General features: G+C 57.5%; 1 protein-coding gene across 1 annotated transcript in view; it reads left to right on the top strand.

Annotated features, from left to right (window-relative positions):
* Positions 1–681: 681 nt before the first annotated feature.
* Positions 682–22227, top strand: part of NECTIN1 (nectin cell adhesion molecule 1) — a 66541-nt gene continuing 44995 nt past the window's right edge. Inside the window, exon 1 of the mRNA XM_046684899.1 lies at positions 682–1532. Coding sequence (XP_046540855.1) covers positions 1454–1532 — 79 coding nt within the window. The 5' untranslated portion in view covers positions 682–1453. The remainder of the gene's footprint in view (positions 1533–22227) is intronic.

The following is a 22227-nucleotide window of genomic DNA, read 5'->3' as shown; positions in this document are numbered from 1 at the left end:
AGGGCGAAGGGAGCAGAGCTCGGGTTCACGCTCTATTCGGAGAGAAGAGGGGGCTTCAGTTTTCCGAAAAGGAACCCCCGAAGGGAGCGGGGATTAGAAAAGACCAGAAACCTCGGTGGCCCCATCTCACCCGCTAAGGCCCACCGCCCACTTCTCCGGCCGCTTCCGGTCGGTCCCCGCATAGCTGTCTTTCCATTCAGCAGAGAGGGAGCTCCCGCTACTGGGTTCCAGTCCGAGCTCTGCCACTCTCTGCCCTTGTGCTCCTAGGCGAGTCGCCTTCCCCTTCTTTGGGCCTTTGTTTCCTCATCTGTAAAATGGGGCCAGGGTTGGCGTAGAGGGCCTCCAGAAGCCCTTTCAGCTCGGACATGGCTAGATCCAGTATTCTCCATACTGCACGCTCGCTCCTCCACTGCCCTCCCCATCTTAACTCCACCCCCACCCAGAGGCTTCTCCCCCGACGCCGGCCGCTAGGGGTCACTGCCTCCCTTTGTCAGCGACAGAGGAGGGCGGCCGGCCCTCCAGCCCTCTCCCGGCCCGAAAGGCGACCAGAAGAGCATCTCCCGAGCCAGCGGGCCTGAGCCGGACCCCACGGCCCCCGCTCGGGATCCGCCTCTGCCGCGGGCCGGAAGGTGTGAGCGGTCGGGCGGAGGCCGGGGCCGGTCGCGGGCCGCGCGTCGGAGCCACGACGGGGTTAACGCTAACCCCTCCCCCTGGTCTGACATCACGGGGAGAGCGGGTGAGAGGCTGGAGCGGGGCGAGTGAGAGAAAGAGAGGGAGAGGAGCGAGCGCGGCGGACTCGGCGCCCGGGCAGCTCCACATTGTTGCGGATCGCCGGGACCGGGCGGAGTGAGCGGCGGCGGCGCGGCGGGGACGCGCGGAGCCCCCGGCTCGACCTCCTCGCGCGGAGCCGCAGCGCCCGAGCCGCCGGGCAGCTGGCCGCCGAGCCCCGCGCCCGCCGCCTGGGCCCCGAGCCCACCGCGCCGCCCGCCCGCCGCCTGGGCTCGTCCCGCCACCCTCGGAGGACGGCCGGCCATGGACGCCTGCAAGTTGGAGCCGAGCGGGAGGGTGTGAGCTCGCGGGGGGCCGGGAGCCCGCGCCGCGCAGCCGGGCGGCCAGGCGCGCCGGGGGTGGGTCCCTCTCCTCAGCCCGGCTCTGCGTGGAAGAAGAGGGCGGGGACCGGCGCGGGGAGGAGAGCGGAGGAGGAGAAGGGGGCATGACTCGTGCAACTTGCAGCGGGCATCTGCCGAGCCTCTGAGCCGGCGGCGGCCCGGGGCCCGGATTGCGGCCGCGCCGATCGCACCCAGCCCACCCCGCCCCGGCCGACGGCTGCGGCTGACCTGGATCCTCGGAGCGCCCGCCGGCCGGCAGTGATCTACCTTCGTCTTCCGGGCTGGTTTCTGGAGCGCGAGGAGCGCTCTCCTCGCGGCCGCTCTCGCCGGAGCCCCGGCCCCCGATGGCTCGGATGGGGCTTGCGGGCGCCGCTGGACGCTGGTGGGGACTCGCTCTCGGCTTGACCGCATTCTTCCTCCCAGGTAAGCGCGTTGCGCCTATGCCTTTTTTTTTTTTTTTTTTTTTCATCCAGTGCCTCCCCGGGGCTGGGAGCTGGATGGCAGGCACGTCTGGGTTGTAGGGAGTGAAAGGAGCCAGAAAAGTTAGGTCACGGCTTAGGTAAGGGGGCGGGGGTCGGCTGAGAAAGAGAGGTTAGGAAGCCGAAGAGCCTGCCCTGCAGGGAAGCAGTCGGATGCACGTCTCTATGTAGCAAGAAAGCACTTTCCCCGCTCAGTTTTTCACAAAAATAATAATATGTAATAGCGTTCTATTTATTTAATAACCAGCTCTCAGCTCGGGAAGCAGTTTGGAAACACTGCATGTTACATAAATGCAAAATAATCACCATAATCACCATCGCGGGGTAAGAGACATCAGCCCCAGGGGGAGGGCGTCAGTCTCGGAGCTGGTGGGCTGTGGGTTTGGAGGATGGCAGGGGTCTGCGTTGCGTTCGCCGGCCCCTTGGCCAGACGGTCCGGGCGCTCGGGCCGCTCCCGCCCTCGTCGCCCCACGGCGGGAGTGGAGAGCCCGCTCCTGCGGCACAGGCGGCGCTCCGCTCACCTGCGGTTCCTCTCCCGGAGGGTGAGCACGGGGTCGCAGTCTCCCGGCCTGGCGTGAGGCTGGGCTTCGCCTCGGGACTCTACTCCCAGTTCGGAGGGCTGTCCCCGGAGGAGGCTCCGCGGGCTTCGTGCCAGCCAGGTGGCTGCACGACCCACTTTCCTGAGAGTGCCCCGCGTGTCCTCCCTCGAGATGCCGGCCGCCGAGGGGTTAACCCGACGCCGACCCTGGGGTGGCCCGCGGTGGCCCCTCTGACGGGTGGGGTGGGGTGGGGGCGGAGGCTGGGACCGGCCGGCCGGCCGTATTGTGCTGGGGAATGAACTGGAAAATGCGTTTAGGAGGCAAATCCGACCGAGTCCCCTCGCCTGGATTTAACCCCTTGTGTCCCTGGGGAAGCTGCCCGCCTCGCACGGTGGCTGGCCACGCCGACACGGGTCCGGGTGGGGGTGAGGGTGCACCCAGCCCTCTGGGAAGAAACCTGAGACGACCTCCGGCCCAGCTGGATTGGGGTTTTGGGGAGAGGGTGGGGGCTAGGTTGGAACACGTGGTCCTGGCCTGAGGGTGGTAGAATAAGGGGTCAGAGTACAGAGACAACAGCTCTGCGTGGGGTGAGAATATTAGATCGCAGGCACCCTGGCAGCGACCGGTCGGCAACACCTTCGATTCCGCAGACTCGAGGGGCAGTTTGTGATCGCGGGGCCAGCCTGGCTGCTGACTTGGGGGGCTGGAGTGCACTCCTGGAAGGACGAAACCTGGCCTCATTCACTTCTCTACCCCTCTGGACCAGCTCACTGCCAGGACTCCGTGCATCTCACTGAGTGGCCCATGGCGTCCAAAGCAGTTTGTAGGAGCCAAGCTGGCCCATGGTGCCCCCAACCCTGCAGCCTGTGGGTGCTGCTCTGCTAGGTGCTGGGGGAGGGGGAATTGCAGGGCACACGGGTGTCACTGCCCATTTTAAGGCGGCTTGACAGAGTCCCTCCCCAGAGGGTGGTCACGGTGAGATGGGGAGGCCTTCCTCTCCCACGGCACCCCCTGGCAAGCAGGCAGGAGATAGCAGAAGCTAGGGATCTAGTACCTGTCTGACCCTCCCCCCCACCCCCCCCCCCCCCCCCAGTTTGGGCTTCTGGGAACCCTTCAGTTACACAGTGTCTAAAGCTGGAACCCAGCAAGAGAAGAGCTTTCTTGGGGGCTCTAGTTGGTCTGGCACACTAGGGGTTAACCTGATCCTGGGTGGACAAAGAGGGGGCAGGTTGGGGGGGAGGATCTACTCACCCCCATTTCCCCCTCTTTTCGTTTTCTCTTCCCCCAGCTTGGTAATGCATAGTGGGTAATTCCTTCTTTGGGGGGCTGGAGGCCTGCCCTGCTCCACCCTCCTCAGGAAGTGGGGGCAGGGAGGTGACACTCTCACCTGGCTCAAGTGTGGACACTCCCCCCGCAAAAAGTCCAGATGGAGGGAGTGGGATGCAGAGAAGGGACCACAGCTCGGACGGCACTTAGTAAAGCTCCTGGAGTGATTGGTTGCTGTGGCTCGGTGGCATCAGCGGCAGCCAGAGTTCCTGGACTCACCAGCTCCTCTACCCAGTGCCTGTGCCCCTGGTGCCTCTGTGAAGGGAGGCAGGTCAATATGGTAGTGCCCATCTGACCCTTGGGCAGAGGCTGGTAGGCCCAGAAGTTGCCTGCCCATGCCCCACTTTCCTCCACCCGCCAGCTCCCTCCTGATTGCCCGCTGCTGCTGCTTCTCTCTGGGGACTTGACAGCCGGATGCTCTTTTCTGGGTTCTCCTGGGCTGTGGCAGGGAGCATGGAGGGATGAGGAGAGGAGCCCGCTGGGGAGAATTGGGGGGTGGGAGCGCCTGGTGTGTGTGATGGCCCCCTGACTTCAGAACCCTCCAAATCTGGCTATTGAAGTGTAAACACAGAAGTGTATTTTCGACAACACAGACTTTACCAGTCAGGGCAGTGAAGGCCCACAAGCCTCTGAATTGACAATCTGTGGTTCCTACCGTTAACTCAGAGGAGAAGGGCAGGGGCGACAGGGGCTGCATCCCAAAGATGGACAGGAGGCGCCTGGGGGAGGAGGCAGAGAACCTGCCTTAGCAATAGGTACACTGGGCTGGTGTCCCACCTACACCACACCCTCCCTAATTGGCTTCCCCAAACCTTTTGTCTGGAAAGAGAACACACACCCCAGGTGTCATGCACACCCTCGGAAGACCTGTTGGGCTACAGCACACCCCTTCTCTGCAGTCTGTGCAGAGCTCGCTGCCATGGTAGTTTCCTTTAAAACTCGGAGTGTCAGGGCTCTTGGCTTATTTTCCTTTCTCCCATTTCTCACAAACAGTGGTGTGCTTGGGCTGGCTGGGCAGGATGTTACAGCAAAACCGATTCTGCTGGCCTGGGTTTGCAGCGTATGTAAAGGGGAATCGCAGGGTCCGTTTTGGAGGCAGCACTGTGGAGCATGTCTCAGAATCCGATTCGAGGCCTAATAGTCAAGGCTGGAAGGGAGGAGGAGATATTGCAGAGCTTGGGCCCGGCACCCCGGCTGAGTGGACTAGAAGGTATCTCTGAACCTGCACGTCTGCGGCTCAAAGAGCCATGATGCATTGTTCACTCTGATATCAGCTCCCTTCTCAGCTACTCAGCTTTGCACAGTGAATCCAGTTCCTTGGCCACTGCCTGACCCAGGACACAGCTGTATGCTGCCAGGATGGTTGCCAGCAAGCACCCTAGTGCTGATGGCTAAGCAAGAAGGCCAGGCCCAGGGGACAGAGGCTCGGCCCCAGTTGCTCTGTCTACGATACCGCCATTGTCTAGCAGCTGACTAATGTTCATTGTTCGGCACAAACAAAACACCCAAGGGAGGTGTGAATGTACCTTCGATTTTCCCGATTGTATCTTTCCTGGTTAACCTGGCAAATTAAATGGCTCCTACCTACAGGAGGCACAGACAGAGAGGGTGTCTGTATATTCACCTGTTCTGCTGATTTTTTTTTTTTTTTAACTTCGAATGTTGGTCAGTGTGCCAGGCTAAAATGGACATTAGCCAGCCGTGGGCCTCAGCGTATAACATTCCTGACCATCTGCATGTAGTCTTACCTTCAGTGTAGAGTGGGTGTCTGCACAGCCGTGTGCAGGGCTTTGTGTGTTTGTGTTGGTTATCTACAAATCACTGTGCACGTGCAGACCCATGGGGACTAGGACAGGAGGTGTGTGCACTGGTATCTGTGAGTCACCATAGGACTGAGGCCATCACCATGTACCAAATGTATATTCACGTATAACTGGTTTCTTAGGGCTTTCCCACTAGGACTTTGTGAGTGGCCTGGACAATGCCCATGTTTGTGTCAGAGTGCCAGTGAGGGTGACTTTGGAGAGACTTCGGATTTGCCCTTAGCCAGCCCCTTCTGAGATGAGCTGCTGGGTCCTTTGGGTGGGAAGCTGGGACAGTGCTGTCTCTTTCTGCTCTGACCTTGGCTTTTGACTGGGCCTCTGCATCCTCACGGGGAGATGCTCACCTGGAGAAGCCTTCCACCCTCGTCAGCCTCCTGTCTCCCTGGCCGACAGAACAGCACTGGAAGCTGGTGTTAACTAGGGCCTGACTTGCCCCACGGCTTCTCATGATCTCTGAACAGCTGGGAGGGGCCATGGGAGATAGGTTTTCAGCTACTAATTAGGAATCTTTGCTTCCTGCATGAGTACTGGGGGAGGATATCATCCGGGGAGAAAGGCGACATATGCAGGGCATTTAAAAAGGGGTGCACGTGTGGGCTTTGGTCCTCTGTGAATAACCCTGCAGAACCACGTGTGTGCCCAGACCGGCAGTGTACGTGTACCTAGAAGCATTCCGGGTTCATACAGCAGAAAGCGGGAGCCTCCTTGTCAGAAAGGAAAGTGGGGATGAGGGGCTGGTGGGAGGGGGGGAAGAGGGCAGTCCTGGGAGCGCAGCACCCTGTGCCCAAGGCCAGCTGTCAAGTGTTTTCTCCCCGGTGATGCCCGCCCCTCTCCATAGAGACCAGGTCCGCAGAGCCAGCAGCAGATGTGCTGGCTGGGGTAGGAGGTAACTTAAGATCTGAGCAGGGATCACCTTGCAAAGGGAATGCCCTGAGCTAGAGATAACACCCCTTCGTCCAGTTAACCCTTTAAGCTCTGGATTCTGTTATGCACTTTAGGGCTGGGAGATGAGGAGAGGAAAATGGTGGGAGAAAACCCATCGGACCCATTCCACAAGGAGAGATGAGGTCAGGGCGACAGAAGAAACCCAAGAAGGACACAGAGAAAGACTTCCTGGCAGCTGAATGTAGTCTCTTGAGGGCAGTGGAGAATCCCAAGGTTCATCCTGGGATGGGAGAGTGGGGGGCAATAAATATGAATTCTCAGGGGCTCACAGGATCTGTGCGTTTCAGCCTTCCAAGGCAGAGCAGCAGTGGTCCAAGGCTCCAGTCAAGAGGGAGCCACAGGTATCTTGGTTCCTCTCCCTACAACCTGGAGATGACCCCATCTTGGCAACTCACCATAGTGAGACCACAAAGAAGGGCCCAGTGGACTGGGTTTGAATCCCAGGTCTACCAATTGCTAGCTGAGTGGACTTTCTTAAGTCACTTTGTGAGCTTTGGTTTTCCCATCTGCAAAATAGGTTTCTGTTAACACAGATTTCAAAGGAGCTTTGTGAATTAGATCAAGAATAACGTAAGCAAAGTGCTTTGCACATTGCTAGGCATGTGATAACTGTGCAGTAAAGTGGTAGCTACTCCTATTTCCTATGGCTTTCCTCTAAGTGGTCCTGGCCCCCTCTGCGTCTGCCAGCTGGGCAGTGCCAACTTTGTACTTTGTACTCCCTTGAGAAAGAGCCACTCAGCTGCCTGCCCACTGCTGACCTCACTTCCCTTGTCTCCAACCAGGAGCTGTGCAGGCCGTGAGCCCCTGCCCCCACCTGGAAATGACGGCAGAGGCTGTGGCAGCCCTGGGGGCTCAGGTGGCCTGGTTGGCTGCGGGCACCTGCACGAGCCGGCCCTGGTGGTCATGTACTGCATGAGCAGCAGGTGCTGTGCGGCCTTTGTTCTGCAGCATGTCGCCGAGGGCTCTCCCCGGCACCCGCCTCACTCCCTGGCAGCAGCCCAGCTGGGCGCCATTGCCCATCTGGAACGCTCGCTGTGGCAGCAGCCTGGGGCCGGCCGGGAGGGCCTGGGACTCAGCCCTGCCTCCCTTCAAACGTCCACGTTTGGGGGAAGGGTGGGCAGCAGGACCCTCTCTCCAGCAGTCCGCTCATCTGGTGAGATGGTGCAGCCAGAGAGATCGAGATAGTCCTTCTTTCAGTTTCTCCTGTTACAGATTGAATCTTTTTGCCAATAATAATAATAACATTTGTGGCACTCTTTTCAGCTCATAGTTTCAGCTGATCCCCTCAGTAACCCCCTGTGAGTGGTATTAGCACTTCTTCTATTTTACAGATGAGGAAAGTGAGATTTGGGTCTAGTAACTGGCTGACCATCTCATGCCAGTGCAGCCAAATTAGATGCCGGGGCTTCTGACTCCAGATCCAGTAGATGAGGACAATGCAATGGGCTAGGATGGACAGATATAGAAGAGGCTGAGCCGGGCCACGGTAGAATGTCCCATGAGATGGTCATTCACTTCACCAGCCACCACGAGCTTTTGCTCTCCCACACCAAGCCAGAGCGTGGCAGTTCCCTGGGGAAGTAGGTTGAGGACATAGGTTGGAGAGGGGCCCAGGCAGAGCTGACCACAGAGCCCAGGTTGGCACAGAGTAAAGACATCTAATAACACAGCAGCTGAAGGGTCAGGGGAACAATGTCCTTCTGGATGCTGGGGTTCTGGCCTGAGACGTGGGCAGGGCCCCTGAGATGTGAGCATGGAGCCCCAGGGCACAGGCAGGCACAGGGCCAGGACGTGGGCCAAGCCCAGGGGCAGAGTGGTGCTCAGAAAGCGTTGTGGACCTGATGGAGCAGCAGAGAGGGGAAAGGGGACGAGATTTGGCAGGCACATTAGACTCCCTCTCCTGGGCTCCCCCCAACCCGCTCTGGTCTGCACAGACCCTAATTTCATTCCCAGTTTATGAGGAGTCTCATTACCAAGCCACAGACAATAAAACCCACCCGGCCACTCCGGCCCGGATCTCATTAGAGGACATTAGTTCCGCTGGCTGGTGGCTCCATTGGGACACAGCTGCAGGCGTGGCCCAGGCAGCAAAACAGGCCAGTGGCCATGGGCACCAGAATGGCCCATTGGGAGTTTGAGTTCGATCTGTGGGCTTAAATGGAGTCCTCCCCCCACGCAAATTCCTGGAATGCTTGTTCCCCAAAGCTGGAAACATGGAGTCCCTCCTGCCCCCTTGGACCCTCTGTTCTGCCCCCTGCCCTAGGGAGAAAGGGACACAGCTCGCTCCAGGGCTGTTCATAGGAGTCCACCTTCTCTGGGAGGAGCTGGCTGAGAAGCTCAGCAAATCGTCATTCCATGGAGGAGGGCCTTTGGGTATGGGGGACAGCATGCCCACCCACACCTGAGTTTGGGGGTGTTCTCAGAGACATGTCCTAGCAGTAGAGATGGAGTCTGGAGTCCTCACGGCGGCCTTGGCCTGAATTTTAGCCCATCTTTCTGTCCAAAAGATAGGGGTAGAGACCTGGGGACCCCATGGTAGAAGCATTTTCCCTCCCCTGAAGATGCAGTTTCACCAGCTGGCAGCCTTGGCGACGCTTCCTGGTCCCACCCGCGCCCCAAGGAGGAACAGCTTGCCCACAATCGCTGTGATGGAACCTTGGGTTCCTTCCTGGGGTTCTTCCCACCAAAGACAGGGTTATTTCTCTTAGCAGATTCCAGTGCCTCTTGGCGTTCAGCCTCCTCTCTGTCTGTACCCTCCCCTCTGCTTGATCTTTCTTCCCCTGCAATCCTGCGTACCTGCTGGTCACCAGCATACCACCAGGGCTCAGTGCATGTCACCATGGAAGAAAAGACGTGGGTGAAGGAAGGCATGCCTCTTCTTGTGCCTCCGTCTTATGGAGGAAAGTAAGTGCCAGGCCCCAAAAACTGGTCCTCAGCGTACACGGGCTCGCTTGGTCTGCTCCCATGGATGGGTCACACAGGCCAGCCCACGCTTTTGGCGCATGAGCTGGTGTTCCCGCCAAATGACTCAGCGGAGATGGGAGCACTGATCTGTTGGGGCAGACACAAGTCAGCCCTGCTCTGGAGAAAAGGGTAGCGGAGACCTATACTGCCCCTGGAGCGCCCCTTGTCTGCAGCTTGGCTAGAGTACGAGCCCCAAGTGGGATTGGTGAGGCCGCCCCGATGGGCTCCATTCTCTGGCCCCCGAGCAGCACCCTGGCGCCCCCTCCCTCCCTCCTGGTATCTTGTGAGCAAATGTCAGCTGCTAGGACAAAGGAAATAGAGAAGGTGCCACCGAGCCAAGCCAGCCCTGCCACTGCATGTGGGTCCCGCTGTGGGAGGGGCTGGTAGTGACATCCTCATTCATGGGACTGCTGCAGCAGCCTTGGCTCGCTTCTCTCTCTGACTCCTGGCTCTCTAGCTCCAGTCTGCCCACCCTGCTTCTTGGATGAATGTAGCTAAAGCACACCCGAGAGAGACACTCTCTGGCCCCGCAGCATTTGATGGCTGCCCTCTCCCTGGCTCATCTCCCACCAGCCTCCCCTGCATGCCAGGCCCACCCAGCCACATATGCCTCTACACATGCCCCATGCTTTCTCACCTCAGTGCCTTTGCACATGCCATTCCCCCCCCACAGTTCTCCCTTATTTCCCATATGTAAATACTGAGGTCGAGAGCCACTTCCATCAGTCTTCATGTACCCCACAGCTAGGGATGACCTCTCTCATCTCAAAGCCCCCCACCCCCCAGCACCTCATCCATGCCATTCTGTGGCACTAACCACTCTACATCTTGCAAAATAGTTATTTGGGCCTGGGATTTATCTTCTCCCCAAGACAGAGAGCTCCAAAAGGGCAGGGTCCATTGCTGATGGGGTTTGGTATCCCCAGTGTCTGGCACAGTGTCAGCCGCATCGTGGGCTGGTAGTACATGCGAGATGGATACATGGTTGCTTATTCGGACAGTTGATGATGACGATCATAGTAGCAAACTTTTTTCAAGAGTTCTTGGACGCTCAGACACTGTTGTAAACATCTGACATGTAATAACTTATTTAATTTTCATAACAACTCCTGTGGGAGGTACTTCTGTTCTCCCTGTTTTTACATAGGGAACGACCAGGCCCAGGCAGAGGTTAGGTAACTTGCCCGTGGTCACACAGCTAGTAAGTGGCAGAGCCAGGATTCAGATCCAGGAAGTCAGGCCCAGTGTGTGTGATCATACCACTTGGCTAAGCTGCCTCTCTTTTGGGTGAGTGGCTGATGGAGGAAGACAGCTTACTAAGCCGGGGAACCCAAGGCCTTGCCTCCAGAATGCCCAGCACCCCTGCGTGGCACCTTGTTGCCGCCTCCTCTCCTGCGCACTCTGACGGTGCAGGAAGAACCTGGTGCACCCCTGGAGCCTTTGGGGAGTTATTAGTGCTTATCATCGGAGAGTCTCAGCAGTCATCACTCCTGTATCTTTTGGATACCTTTCAAGTTCTAGAAGTACGATCGTTATGCTTCTGGTATATTCCGCCACTGTCACTGTTGTGTCTTGGGAGTATTAATGTGGCTGTGCTGGAGGGAAATGTCTTGATAGTCATCACTCTTTCATCCCCAGAGCCTTTGGGCATCACTGATGCCATTTGGGGGCCTCCTACCGTGTTTCATTGTGAGTCTAGAGGCAGGTGTAATAGCTTCTCCCAGAGACTCTGCCTGGAACTGCCTGCAGCGGGTGTTCCCAGGCTGGCCCAGATTCTGGGTGGGTCCACCGCTCAGCAGGCTGATCCTATGCCAGGGCCTGTCCTAAGCTTCTGGAAGGTTCTGGTCCCGCGCTCACCCAGAGATCCCAAAAGATGGCGGGGCAGGGTGGGGGGGGGGCCCCGGGGGAACCCCCCCCGGGGGGGGGGGGGGGGGGGAAGAGGATTTAAGGTGTTCACCTGTGCCGACTGCTTTGATCTCCTGGGTTGAAAGGAATGCTGCTTCCTCGCCCCAGGCAGGTTCAGGACAGGGAGCTGGGACAGAGAGGCCCCAGAGGCCCGGCTGGGGATGGAGAGCTATCTCAGGAAAGAGGATCGTGGGAGCAGGAAAGTCAAAACCCTTTCTGGACATTGCGGCTGAGGAGCAGGTGAACCCCAGAGGGCCAGTGCAGATTGTCTCTCGAGGGTCACCCAGGGCCGACGCTCCACTCTGCATCCCTGACCCTGTAGGTCACCACGTGGGCTCAGGCCTCACAAACTCCATTGCTTAATTAGGAGGGTAACTCGGCTGCAAAACAGTCATCTGATATGTTTCGACGCCAAAGAGAAATTCCTCCTAGACCCTCTGCTGTTCTAGATTATCCATGCTCCGTTAGCTTGAATTACGGTGTGGCCTCTGTGGCCCAGACACAGGCCAGAGCTGTGCAGTCGGTTCCTGGGGCTGGAATCTGCCCTGCACCCAGGAAGAGCTTGGAAGCAATAGGAGGGCGGAGGGCATGAGACCCACCTGACCCCCATCCAAACCTAAGGATCGCTTCGTCAGCACAAAGGGACCAGCTTTGCCCGCAGCCTGCCTGCCCCGGGGCCTGCAGATGCCCCCGCCCCGTGCTCTTGAGCTAGCCACTTTCATGCCCCTCGTCTCTGCCCTCTGGGCCAGGTTTTGAGTCAATGGCAGGGGCTTTCTGCAGGGGCTCCTGGGTAAAAATTGGAATGGAGGCAGGGACAGGCTTCTACCCAAGTGTAAATGAGATCAGAGCACAGCAGCCACACTGCACTAGGTTATTTTATTGTGATTGCCCACCTCCCCCGCCCCCAAACTGTCCTGATCTCATTGGCCTAGATTGCTGCATCTCTCAGCGTGATGGATGGGCCGCCTCTCCCTTCCCAGGCAGGGTGGCCAGCCCTGCTCCCGAAACTCCCTCCCACTCGGCCCCTTCCCAGATTTATTCCCTGTGTTTATGGTGCCCAGAGAGTAATCAGTGTCCCGGGCCGGCTGAGCACTCTGATTATCTCCACTCGGTTGATGGATGGGCCTTTGGGGAACTCAGGCGACAGCCTCCTGCTTCCCTGTTCCTGCCGCTGCCAGGGCCCCAGCACCCTTCCAGCCCTCCTCGCCTCCCAGAACTCAGATAATGGGCCTCAGTACTGAAGGGGGGCGGTGATGGGGGAGGGGATGCTGCAACAACCCTGAGCACCTACCTCTCTGCACTGCCGCATGGGTAGCTGGGAAGGGACTGTGCGGCTCCCCCGTCTCCCCAGGGAACCTGGGGCAGGGGCAGACAGACCACCAGGCAGCTTCTCTGGAGACCAGCCCCCCAGCTCTGCTCAGAGACACCCTTCCTGGGAAATGGCCCGACTATCCTCCCATCTCACATCACTCCATTACTCCTATCCCCTCGGCACTTGTGTACACAGTTTGCGCTGTAATGATAATTTGTGCTGGTTTATGTGTTTCTTTACAAGTGTTTTTATGTCCTCTGTGTGTGTATGAGAGAGGTTTATGGTTTATGTGTTTGTATGTGCACATGAGATCACGTGCTCTGTGTGTGTGCATGAGGTCATGTGCTGTGTGTACCTGCTCCTGATTAGACTCTGATCGCTATCTTCTCCCCCAGGGAGGTAGGGGGCTCTCAGCCAGCTCCCTAGAGGGGGCAGAGCCTGACACTGGGGGACAGGGCTGGGGTCATGGGGGTGGATGGGGAGTGGGGAGGGTAGGCAATCAGTAATGACTGTCCAAGGCAGGGTCCACACTGCCCGCCAGTTAGACAATGCAGAAGGTCAATCTTAGATAATTGTTTTGTCTATAGGATCACAGACAACTGGTTTGACTATTTTTTTCCCAGCAAATTGACTGAACCCACTGATTGTTTTGGAACCAAGTGGTCTTCGCCGTTTATTCCTTACACGTGCGTGTATGTCTGTGTCTTGTTTTCTCCAAACTTGAGTTGCCTTCACTGTAAAATGAGGAGGCGAGAATGGGAGGTTCAGGAGGTGCATAATCGTGTGGTGTGGTTAGCGCTCTGCCTGGTACAGAGCAAGTCTTCACACCGCTTGCCTGCTAGCTGCTGCTCGCCCAGGGACCCAGCATCCCAAGGATGCTGAAAAGCCGGGCCCAGGAGCCCTCCCAGCAGGTCATGACCTAGCACGCTTGGGGGAGTCACTCAGCTGGGCTCCTGACCCTTCCAGGGTGATCACCCCAGGCAGGGTACATCAGGGGCTCAGGCCCTTGGTCTCCTAGAAAACCATCCCCAACCCTAGATGGTCGCCTGGGAAGCTGCCTGGTGGCTCTTTGGAGCCGTCCTGTGCTTCCTTACAGGTACTTGGAAGCAAGTGTTATACGCCCTCCAACAAGGAACCCCAGGTGCAGCATTCCAGCTGCCCCAGGTGCCCAGTGCTGGCACTTGTGGGAATCCCACTGCCCTGGGTGTGGTGCTGGGAGAGGGATGGCCACTGGTGCCTCCTGTGGGCCAGGCACTGAGCCGGGGGCAGGGGCTGCAGCAGTAACCACAACGTCCCAGCCCTCCCAGAGCTCCCAGTCTAGCATGGGAGGGTGTCCGCCCTCTGACATCACACACAGCAGGTGACACCTGAAAATGCTGTCACTTAATGCCCGCAGGGCAGTGCCTGGCTGGGAGGTGGAGAGGAGCTGGGGCCTTGTGGGATCATGCCTGCGTGAGCCCACACTCTCCCTACACCCTCCCTGCTGGACGTGAAGGGGCAGGGGTGGTTAGGCCGGCGGCTGCCTTCTCCTTTGCCCTTGAAGGTGGGGTCAACAGCTGAGCCCACTTGGTCCCCTCCCAGCCCCACGTCTGGAAGGAGCTTCCTGGCCCTGCAGGGGAAGGCGGGAGAGGATAGAAAGAGTAAGTCTGAGGTTCCTAGATTCTCCGCATTGGAAGGGGAGTCAAATAATGTAGTAGCCACTTACTTCTTAAAACCCCTCAACCACATCCCTTCCAGTTGGCTGATCATCCAGCTTCAGCATGAATACCTCCAGTGATGGGGAACTCACCACCCTAAATGGAAGCCTGTACAGCTCTGACTGCCCCAAATTCTTCCTTGCACTGAGCTGAAATCTATATCCCAGAAGCTCCCACCCATTACTTCCGACCCCAGTGGAATTGTGTGAGCACAACTGATCTTGCACCTGATCCCTCAGGCATTTAAAGAGGCCCTCCAGCTGGCTCCCAGAGTCTTCTCTCCCATGAGCTCATTCAACAGAAGTCTGACACACCTCACCATCTCAGATGCTCTCTTTGGGACCAAGTTGCCTAGATCCCCAATAACAGGTGTGGTCCTCCAGATGTGGGCTGACCAGCCAGGGGATTTCGGCGTAGATTCCCTGGCCGCCACAACTGTCCAGGATCTGGGCACAGGCAGAGGGGGCTGGCTGCCCTCACCCCTCCCCACCACTGTTTTCCTTTGGATTAACAGTAAATTGCAGTGAAAGATCCGCTTATCTCCAGTGGGAATTAAGGAATTAAGTTGGTAATGTGGAGAGAGGGGCCTGGGAGAGGGAGCATATTGCAGAGATTTCAGGGCATGGTGAGGACAGTGGGGAGGGCAGGGGACAGCAAGGGCCCTCTGCCTGCAGTGCCTTCACCCTGGAGGCGGGGGAGGCAGCCCCCTAGTCCTCCCAGCAGCCTCTGCCCTAATGGGGATGGGTGGGGGCCGCTTGGAAGGGTGGGGTCACCTGGTGGGTGGCAGTGCCCCACAGAGATGCGCTCCTGGGGTGATGTCCAGCAGCCTCTCGTGTCTCCCATTAGTGCTCCATGACATGGTGCGGCGGCTCTGTGGCATGTCACGGCACTGGGAGAGTGAGCCACGGCATGTGGCCGGGTCTGTTTGACGCTGTGATACAGCGGCTGTAATGCAGAGTCCACAGCTGGAAGTCCACCGCTGAGATAACTCCTGGGCAGACTCTTGTGGCCCACTGTGCTTCTCTGGTGAGACTGACTTAGCCATGGATTCCTGTGGCCAATGCTTGGAGAGTCTGGGCTTCCCTATATCCCAAGGGTAACCTGGAAACCTCCTTCCTGAACCCCAAGGGGGTCACTCAGGATCTGCCCCCAAAACGTGCCTCCACCCTACTCAGCTCCAGGGCCGCTGCCCCCAAAGCCCAGACGGCTCTGCCTGGAGTCCTTCCCCCATGTCCCCAGGCTTGCTGCTCCTTGCCACCCTCCCAGGCATCACCCCTCCCTAGCAGGGGGTTTGGGGCCCCCCTTCGGTGCCTCCCCTTCCCTCCTCCAGGCCCCTCTGGCCTCCCCTTGCCAAACCCTGAGGCTGACCAGGGAGAGATAAGGAGCTGAGTCAGGTGAGAAGTGAAGAGGGGATGGGTCTCCTGGGCAGGGCTGCCCCAGGTCACCCAGACCTAGGTGGGGACATGCCCCAAATACTGTTTTACTCACTGTCATCCTGCTGTCTCCTAATACCCCCCTCCCCAGGGCTGGGAGCATGAGTGGATATTGATCTTCAATGGCAGCAGCCACTGGGAAGGGCAGGGCAGGATAAAGAGCAAGGCCGGCTGGAGAGAGTCTGCTAGCGGGGGAGGGGCAGAGAGGGGGTGGGGAGCTCCAGAGGCCCTCGGGATTTAGAGCTGGTGAAGGGGTGAAGCCAGAAACTGGGCCCTCAAGTCCAAGCGTCTAGCTGGTTAATAATTAGTAACTCTAGTTAATAAATCAGTGGTGTTTTTTCCCCAATTTCAGATCGCCCACCTCCAACCCTGGAGGTCCTTCTAGGCTCTGCTCAGACCTCTGAAAAGAAGCCCCCACCTCCACTCCTGCCCTGGGCCGCCCCCTCCCCCTCTCCTCTTCCCCTAACAGATTTCTGGTCTCTGGAGCCAGCCTGGTGTTTAATCTCTAAGAGAGATTAGCGACCTGCTTTCGCTGGCCTCCCCCCACAGGCTCTTTGGATGCCCCTAGATATCTCCAGCTGGAAGGGCAGGCCCTGTGGCCACCCAGAGAGCGTCTCCAGGTACCTATTCTCCTTGGCAGTGCCCCCAGCCCCCACTGACTCACTTGGCTGGGCCCTTTCTGCTGGCCAAGTGGGGCCCTGGGGTGACCCTGTGGGTAACTCTTCCCTAATCCTCTCGGTGAGGTCGCTTAGTCAGTCAGCAGATGTTCTTTGAGCCTCTGCTATGTGCCAGATACTGTGTACCAAGAAAAAGTACTTTATGCCACTCAAATTGAGGTTATAGGCTTTAGTCAAAGGCTGATGTGCCTTGGGGAGACCAGGTAACTCCCAAGGTCGAAGCAGGATTGGAGGTTTGGGGTGAGGAGGAAAGGGGGCTACATGTCCTTGAGGCCTGGCCTGTTGGTGGGCATTTTTCATCTTCAGGGGCTGGAACACTTCCCGTTGGGGGCTGCTGAGGTTTCTGTGCCTCTTCCTCGGGACCCTGGGTGCGGTCCCATCCTGATGGCTGTCAGAACAGTTCTTTCTAGAGCTGTTTTGGACCCTGTGGTCAGGGGAGGGGGAGGTGGCAAAGAAAGGACGCAAAGGGAAAGGAGGCAAGGGTGGAAGCAAGGAAGTGAGGGAAGCGGGGGGAGACCCCTTGCTGGTTTGAGCACTCTGCCGGAGCCAGGCTCGGCCAAGTAGTGGAGTACTGTCCAGAAACAGGGGTCACCCCTCTCTCGGGTGATGCACAGAGCGGTCCAGAGGACTGGCCGAGTTGCCCGAATGTGCACAGGGCTGTGAGCAGTCACCAGCCTGAACCTGGGGGAGGCTTCCCTGGGAAGTGACCTTGATGCTGACACCTGGAGGCTGAGGAGGAGTGGCTGGAGGGTGAGCAGGGCAGCCTGAGGGAGGCCAGACTGGACACACACGGAAGAAGCTAGCGTTTTCTGGCTGGGGAGTGGGGTGTGGAGGCGTGTGGCTGTGGGAGGTACTGGGAAGGCCATGTGGAGGATTTTGCACTTAAGAGAGCAATCCCCCAGTCTGTTCTGTCCGATTTCAGCCTGACTTGCGCCCCAGGCCAGCTTTTCTGACCGCCAGCTGGACATTCCAGCGTCGTGCCCTGTGTGGAATCCAAAACCGCCCTCATCCTCCTCTTCCCAGGATGCAGCCCTCGCTGGGCTCTTCCCGGTTCTGTACTCAGAACCCCAATTCTGCCCTTCGCTGGGGCTGTGGCTCCTTCTTCTTCATCCTCTGCCTCTGATTTGCTGTCAGTTCCTATTGGTTCCATTTCGGCGGGACCCCTCCCCCGTCCCACTGCCACTGCCCTCTGAGACATCCCGGGGGCCTCTCCCCGTTCCTGTGTAGCCTGCACACCTCAGTCAGAGCCAGAAGAGGTTTGCGTATGTCACCCTCCTGCTCCGTCTGAGGCCCTCATGGGCTCCCCAGTGCTGCTGACTTAAGTACAGACTCCGTGATCTCGGCCAGGGCTTCTCAACCCCAGCCAGCACTCCTGACATGTTGGGCCAGACAGTTCTTTCGTGTGGGGCTGTCCTGTGCACTGTAGGATATTGAGCAGCATCCCTGGCTTCTACCCAGTAGATGCCAGTACCATCCTCCTGCCACCCCCCACCATGGGACAACAAAAAATGTCTTTAGACATTGCTGAATGTCCCTGGGGTCAAAGTCACCGCCAGTTGAGAGCCACTGGTCGAGGCTCTCGCTGTGGCCAGAACCTTCTTGTCCAAAGATATCTCCCACTACTTGACATGAGCACATTCTAGGTTCCAGCCAAGGCTAACTGCTTCCAGCTCCTCTGCTCTGGGCCCTGGGCCTTGGCTCCTGCTGCCCGCTGAGCCCAGAGCCCCCACCATACCTACCTGTGAAATACCTTGTTGCCAAATGGCCCCCTCCCATGAGACCTTCCCCCTGTCTCCTGGCCCTGTGTTGTCTGGTACTTTGTTTCTCTTCTCCTCTTCTAGGCCCTAAGGTCTGTGAAGGAGAGGACTCAGCCTTAAAATCTCTGCAGGCTCTTGTCAGTGCCTTGTACACAGTAGGCGCTCCATAAATGTACAGGAAACTGAGGGGAACTGGCTGGCTTCCCCTCCCTCTCAACCCCAGTAAACTAGAGGTTTCCTTCTTCTGGGCGCCTCTCTGTTTTCTTGGCATTTTGTTTAACCTCCGTAGCCAAGATGTGAGAATTTCTGACGTGTGCCTCTCTCCTGACACCTCCCATCCCCACCTCATGTTGTTCGCAGCAAACAAAAGCATCTTTTTCAGCCAGTCAACATTTACTAAGTACCTTGTATGCGTCGACTCCTGGGGACCAGGGGGCTCTGTGGTTGTGCGTGTGGTTGTGCATGGATGTGTGGTTTCGCAGGCAGGTATGCTGGCACATTTCTAGGTGTGGGAGTTTGTGTTTGAGTCAGAAATTAGACCATGCGCGCCAGGGTTTGCTCTGGGGTCTTCTCGTCCATGAGCTGCTCTGCACTCCAGACCCCACTCACACTGAGCTTGTCCCCTCTGCCTGGTGGGCCCGATGTCACTGCCTGGCAAACTCCTACTCATCCTTCCAGGCCCTCCTCCTCTAATCCCCGACTCCCTCCCCGTATTGTCGTGGCACTTGTGAACTTTCCTACCATAGCACAATGATCATGTTATTAGCTAATTTATCCTGTGTCCTTGAGCCTGGGACCCTATCACTCGTGTGTGTGTGTGTATGTGTGTGTGTGTAATCCCTACTTTTAGGCACCTGATAGATTCTTGATACGTGTTTATTAAATAAATGGAAATAACTCGCTTATTTTGTCTTCTAAAGCCTTTTCTTTGTGCTGTTCTGAGCATGTCTCTGATTAATGACTTCGCTTCACCTTCTGCGCGTGCGCCCCACATGTTTCTGTGCATGTCAACCTGCACACACGTATACATATATACGCGCACAGCAGTATGTAGTTGCACACGTGTGCTTGGGTGTACATGTCTGCAAGCACGTGTCTCTGTTTCAGTGTTTCTGTAGGTTTAAATGTGTGTCCCCCCAATGCTGCCCCTCTCCAAGGTGGCGTTCCCTCACCTCCAGCCCCCCGTCTTTGAGAATTGAAGGGGTGAGGGTGGGGGGGACTGGATGGTGACTCCCCCTGGGCAGCTTTCTCCACCCACCTGAGAGACCCCCTCCCAGGATTTCCTTCTGACCCCAGTCCCTGGTCTGCTGGAAGGGGTAGCCAGGGTGGGCAGGTTGGGTTAGGGGGCAGAGCCCTCGGTGGCCTAGTCACATCACACCCGCTTCCAGATCCATCTCTGCCCTGTTTAATTGGAATTTGGCTAGTGGAGACCATCTGTTCTATTCCGGCCTGTTTCTATGACAACCAAGTGGCTTGAGACTGAGGTTTGTGGTGAGAGAAGTGGCCTGGGGGATGCCGGGAAAAATCAGTGAAGTCTTCCCCCTCAAATCTGCTCTGCCTCACCTTCTCCTCTCCACCCTGCCCTCACCCCCAAGCCCAGAGTAAAAATAAAGCTACTGCTTGCCAGGGAGTCGGAAGGCCCCCAGCATCACTCTCCCGTCGCAGCCCTAGCCTTGCTCTCTCCCAGGCTTCTTTGGGCTTCCCACACACGGCTCCCTCTCTGTTCCATTCATAAGCTCTTGCCACCGAGCAGACTGGGGGGCTGGCCCTGCCTTCCACCCACACCTAGGATCAGCAGGGAAACCTGGGGCCATGAAAGCCAGCAGTTTTTGCCTATATATTTGAGCCTCAGCCACCCCTGCCTCCAAAGTCACCCCATCTGGGCATCTCAAAATCTCCTTCAACCAGGGATCTCACACACACACACACTCCACTTTGCAAGCATCAGAAATGTCAACCTCTGGTGACAGCTGATGCATTCCCCCCTCCCCCACCCCTGTCCAGGGAGCCTCAGTCCCCACTGACCTTCCAGGTGACAGGTCTTTGAGAATGGGGTCCTTTGCTTCCCTCCCCTGGGAATGAGTGCCACCTCACAGCCTCATTACAGATACCCAGGGCCCCACACAAAGGACTCTGTAGGAGCCCCTCATCCCCCAACCTGGGGCTCCCCACCCCCCCGACCCTGGTGAACAGCCCCCACAAGTGGCGAGTGCGTAGCAGAGAGAAGAGCTCTGAGCCCAGCAGAGAAAATGTGGCAGCTCCGCAGCTGGCTGGTCCCTGGATCCGCAGGAGCTCAGACAGGCCCTGACACACAGGCACGGGAGCGAGGCTTTTTCTCTCCTATTTCTGGACAAACAGTTCTGTTTTTGTGGTGTTATTTTCTGCCCTAATTTCCCCATCTATGGCAAAGCGTCTTCCGTGCCTGCTCTATTACCAGGGGACCCGCCTGTCTTCAAAAATAAGTGATGTGGCTTGTCAGGTGACCTGTCTGTCGCTCTTGGGTCCCAGGCATTACGCGCCGGCCATACCTCCTTCATGCAGGGATGGAGGGGGCCTGCCCAGAGGTGAGGGTCCCAGGATCTCTCCAGTGCCCGCTACCCCAGCAGAATCACTCCTGGGCGGGGGAGGGAGGAAGAAGACAGTCGCGGACCTCAGAATCGGCACTCAGAGCAGCGGTGCTGAGCCAGGGACCCCCATATTGGGGGGTGCTGCAGCCTTGTAGAGGTCTCCTAGTGGCCAGCATGCCTCCATCGGGGGGGGTCTAGCTCCCCACCATCCATCCTTCTTCACGTGCCTCTTTTTTTATTGAGATATAACTCACATACTGTAAAATTCACCCTTTTAAAGTGTACAAAGCAGTGGCTTTTAGTATATCCACAAAGTTGTGCAGCCATCACTGCTTCCTAATATAAAACATTTTCTTCACCCCAAAAAGAAACAATGTGCCCATTTGCAGTCACTCCCCATTTTTCCCTCTCCCCAGCCCCAGCAGCCTCTCGTCTACTTCTGTGTCTATGGATTTATCTGTTCTGGACATTTCATATAAATACAGTCATATACTGTGTGGCCTTTTGTAGCTGGCGTTTTTCACTGAGCATTCCCTGTGCCTCCGTCCATGTCGCTGTCCTGCCAAAAGCACATCAGTGGCTCCCAGTCACTTCAGGTGAAGCACAGACCCTTGTCCGGTACAGAGCCCGTTTACATGGGTGCCTGCCTTCCTTCCATTCACCTCTGCACCAAAGAGCCAACGCTTCAGCCACAGCCGTGCTTTTAGAGACGCTCTCTCCCCTTCCTGTCCCCTCTTCTCTCTCTGAGGGACTCCGGCTTATCCTGCAAGACCCAGCTAAAACTCTCGCTCTTCGGTGATCCCTGTGTCACCCTCAGAGTCACTCCTCCTTCTGAACTCCCATCGCTTCTGGTTCATACTTTGAAAAAACAAACAATAATACACAGCACTTACCACTCAGTAATTATTTGTTTTCATGTCTGGGTCCCCTGCTAGACTGAGCTTCTAGAGAAAGAGAAAATGCCTTGTTCTTTCTTGTCCCTCTGCCTTCCTACCTCTTACCACCACCACCATCAACTTCTTCTCCCCAAGTGAAGCTGGCATTGTGCTTGGCACAATAACGCTTCATAGATAAAGGCGGGGGAGTAGAAGAACCAGAGCCAGTGGGTCTCATCTGGGAGAGGTGACCCTGGAGAAGGACCTGCAGGGAGGGGAGGCTTTGGCATCCTGGTACGGCAGAGACTAGGTGGGTATGGCTGGGTCTGGGAGCTGCCTTTACGGATGCTCAGAGGTGAGAGAAGAGGGGAGGGGTGGTTCCCTCAGTTAGATGGCCTTTGTGGAGTGCCTAGGTGGTCACTAATGTGAGAGACGGGGTGGAAGGTTTGGCACGGGGAGAGGCAGGCATGGAGCAGAACAGGGGAAGGCCAGCAAAAGAGAGAGTGGGGGTGACCTTTTTGATGGGGACAGGAGAGGAGGGTGCTTCCAGCGGACAGAACAGCTTGTGCCCAGGCCCAAAGGCTGGCCAGAGTCAGTGCCTAAAACATCCTGGAGGAGAGAGCCCAGCCTGGGAGAGGGACAGGGCAGCCTGAGGCTTAGGCTGGTGCGGCGAGCAGGAGCCCAGCTGCCCAGGGAGGGGTGGATGGTGGCCTTTACACCTGTGTCTCATGAAAACCTCCCCATCCTTCACATCCTTCAAGGGTCACTGAAGGATGGATGGGCTTTCCCTGACCACCCCAGCTGGCAGGGCTATCAGTG

This window comes from Equus quagga, chromosome 14 (genome assembly GCF_021613505.1).
Source record: "Equus quagga isolate Etosha38 chromosome 14, UCLA_HA_Equagga_1.0, whole genome shotgun sequence".
NCBI lineage: Eukaryota > Metazoa > Chordata > Mammalia > Perissodactyla > Equidae > Equus > Equus quagga.
Note: the sequence above shows the minus strand (reverse complement) of the source record. Positions and strands in the feature narration are given on the sequence as shown.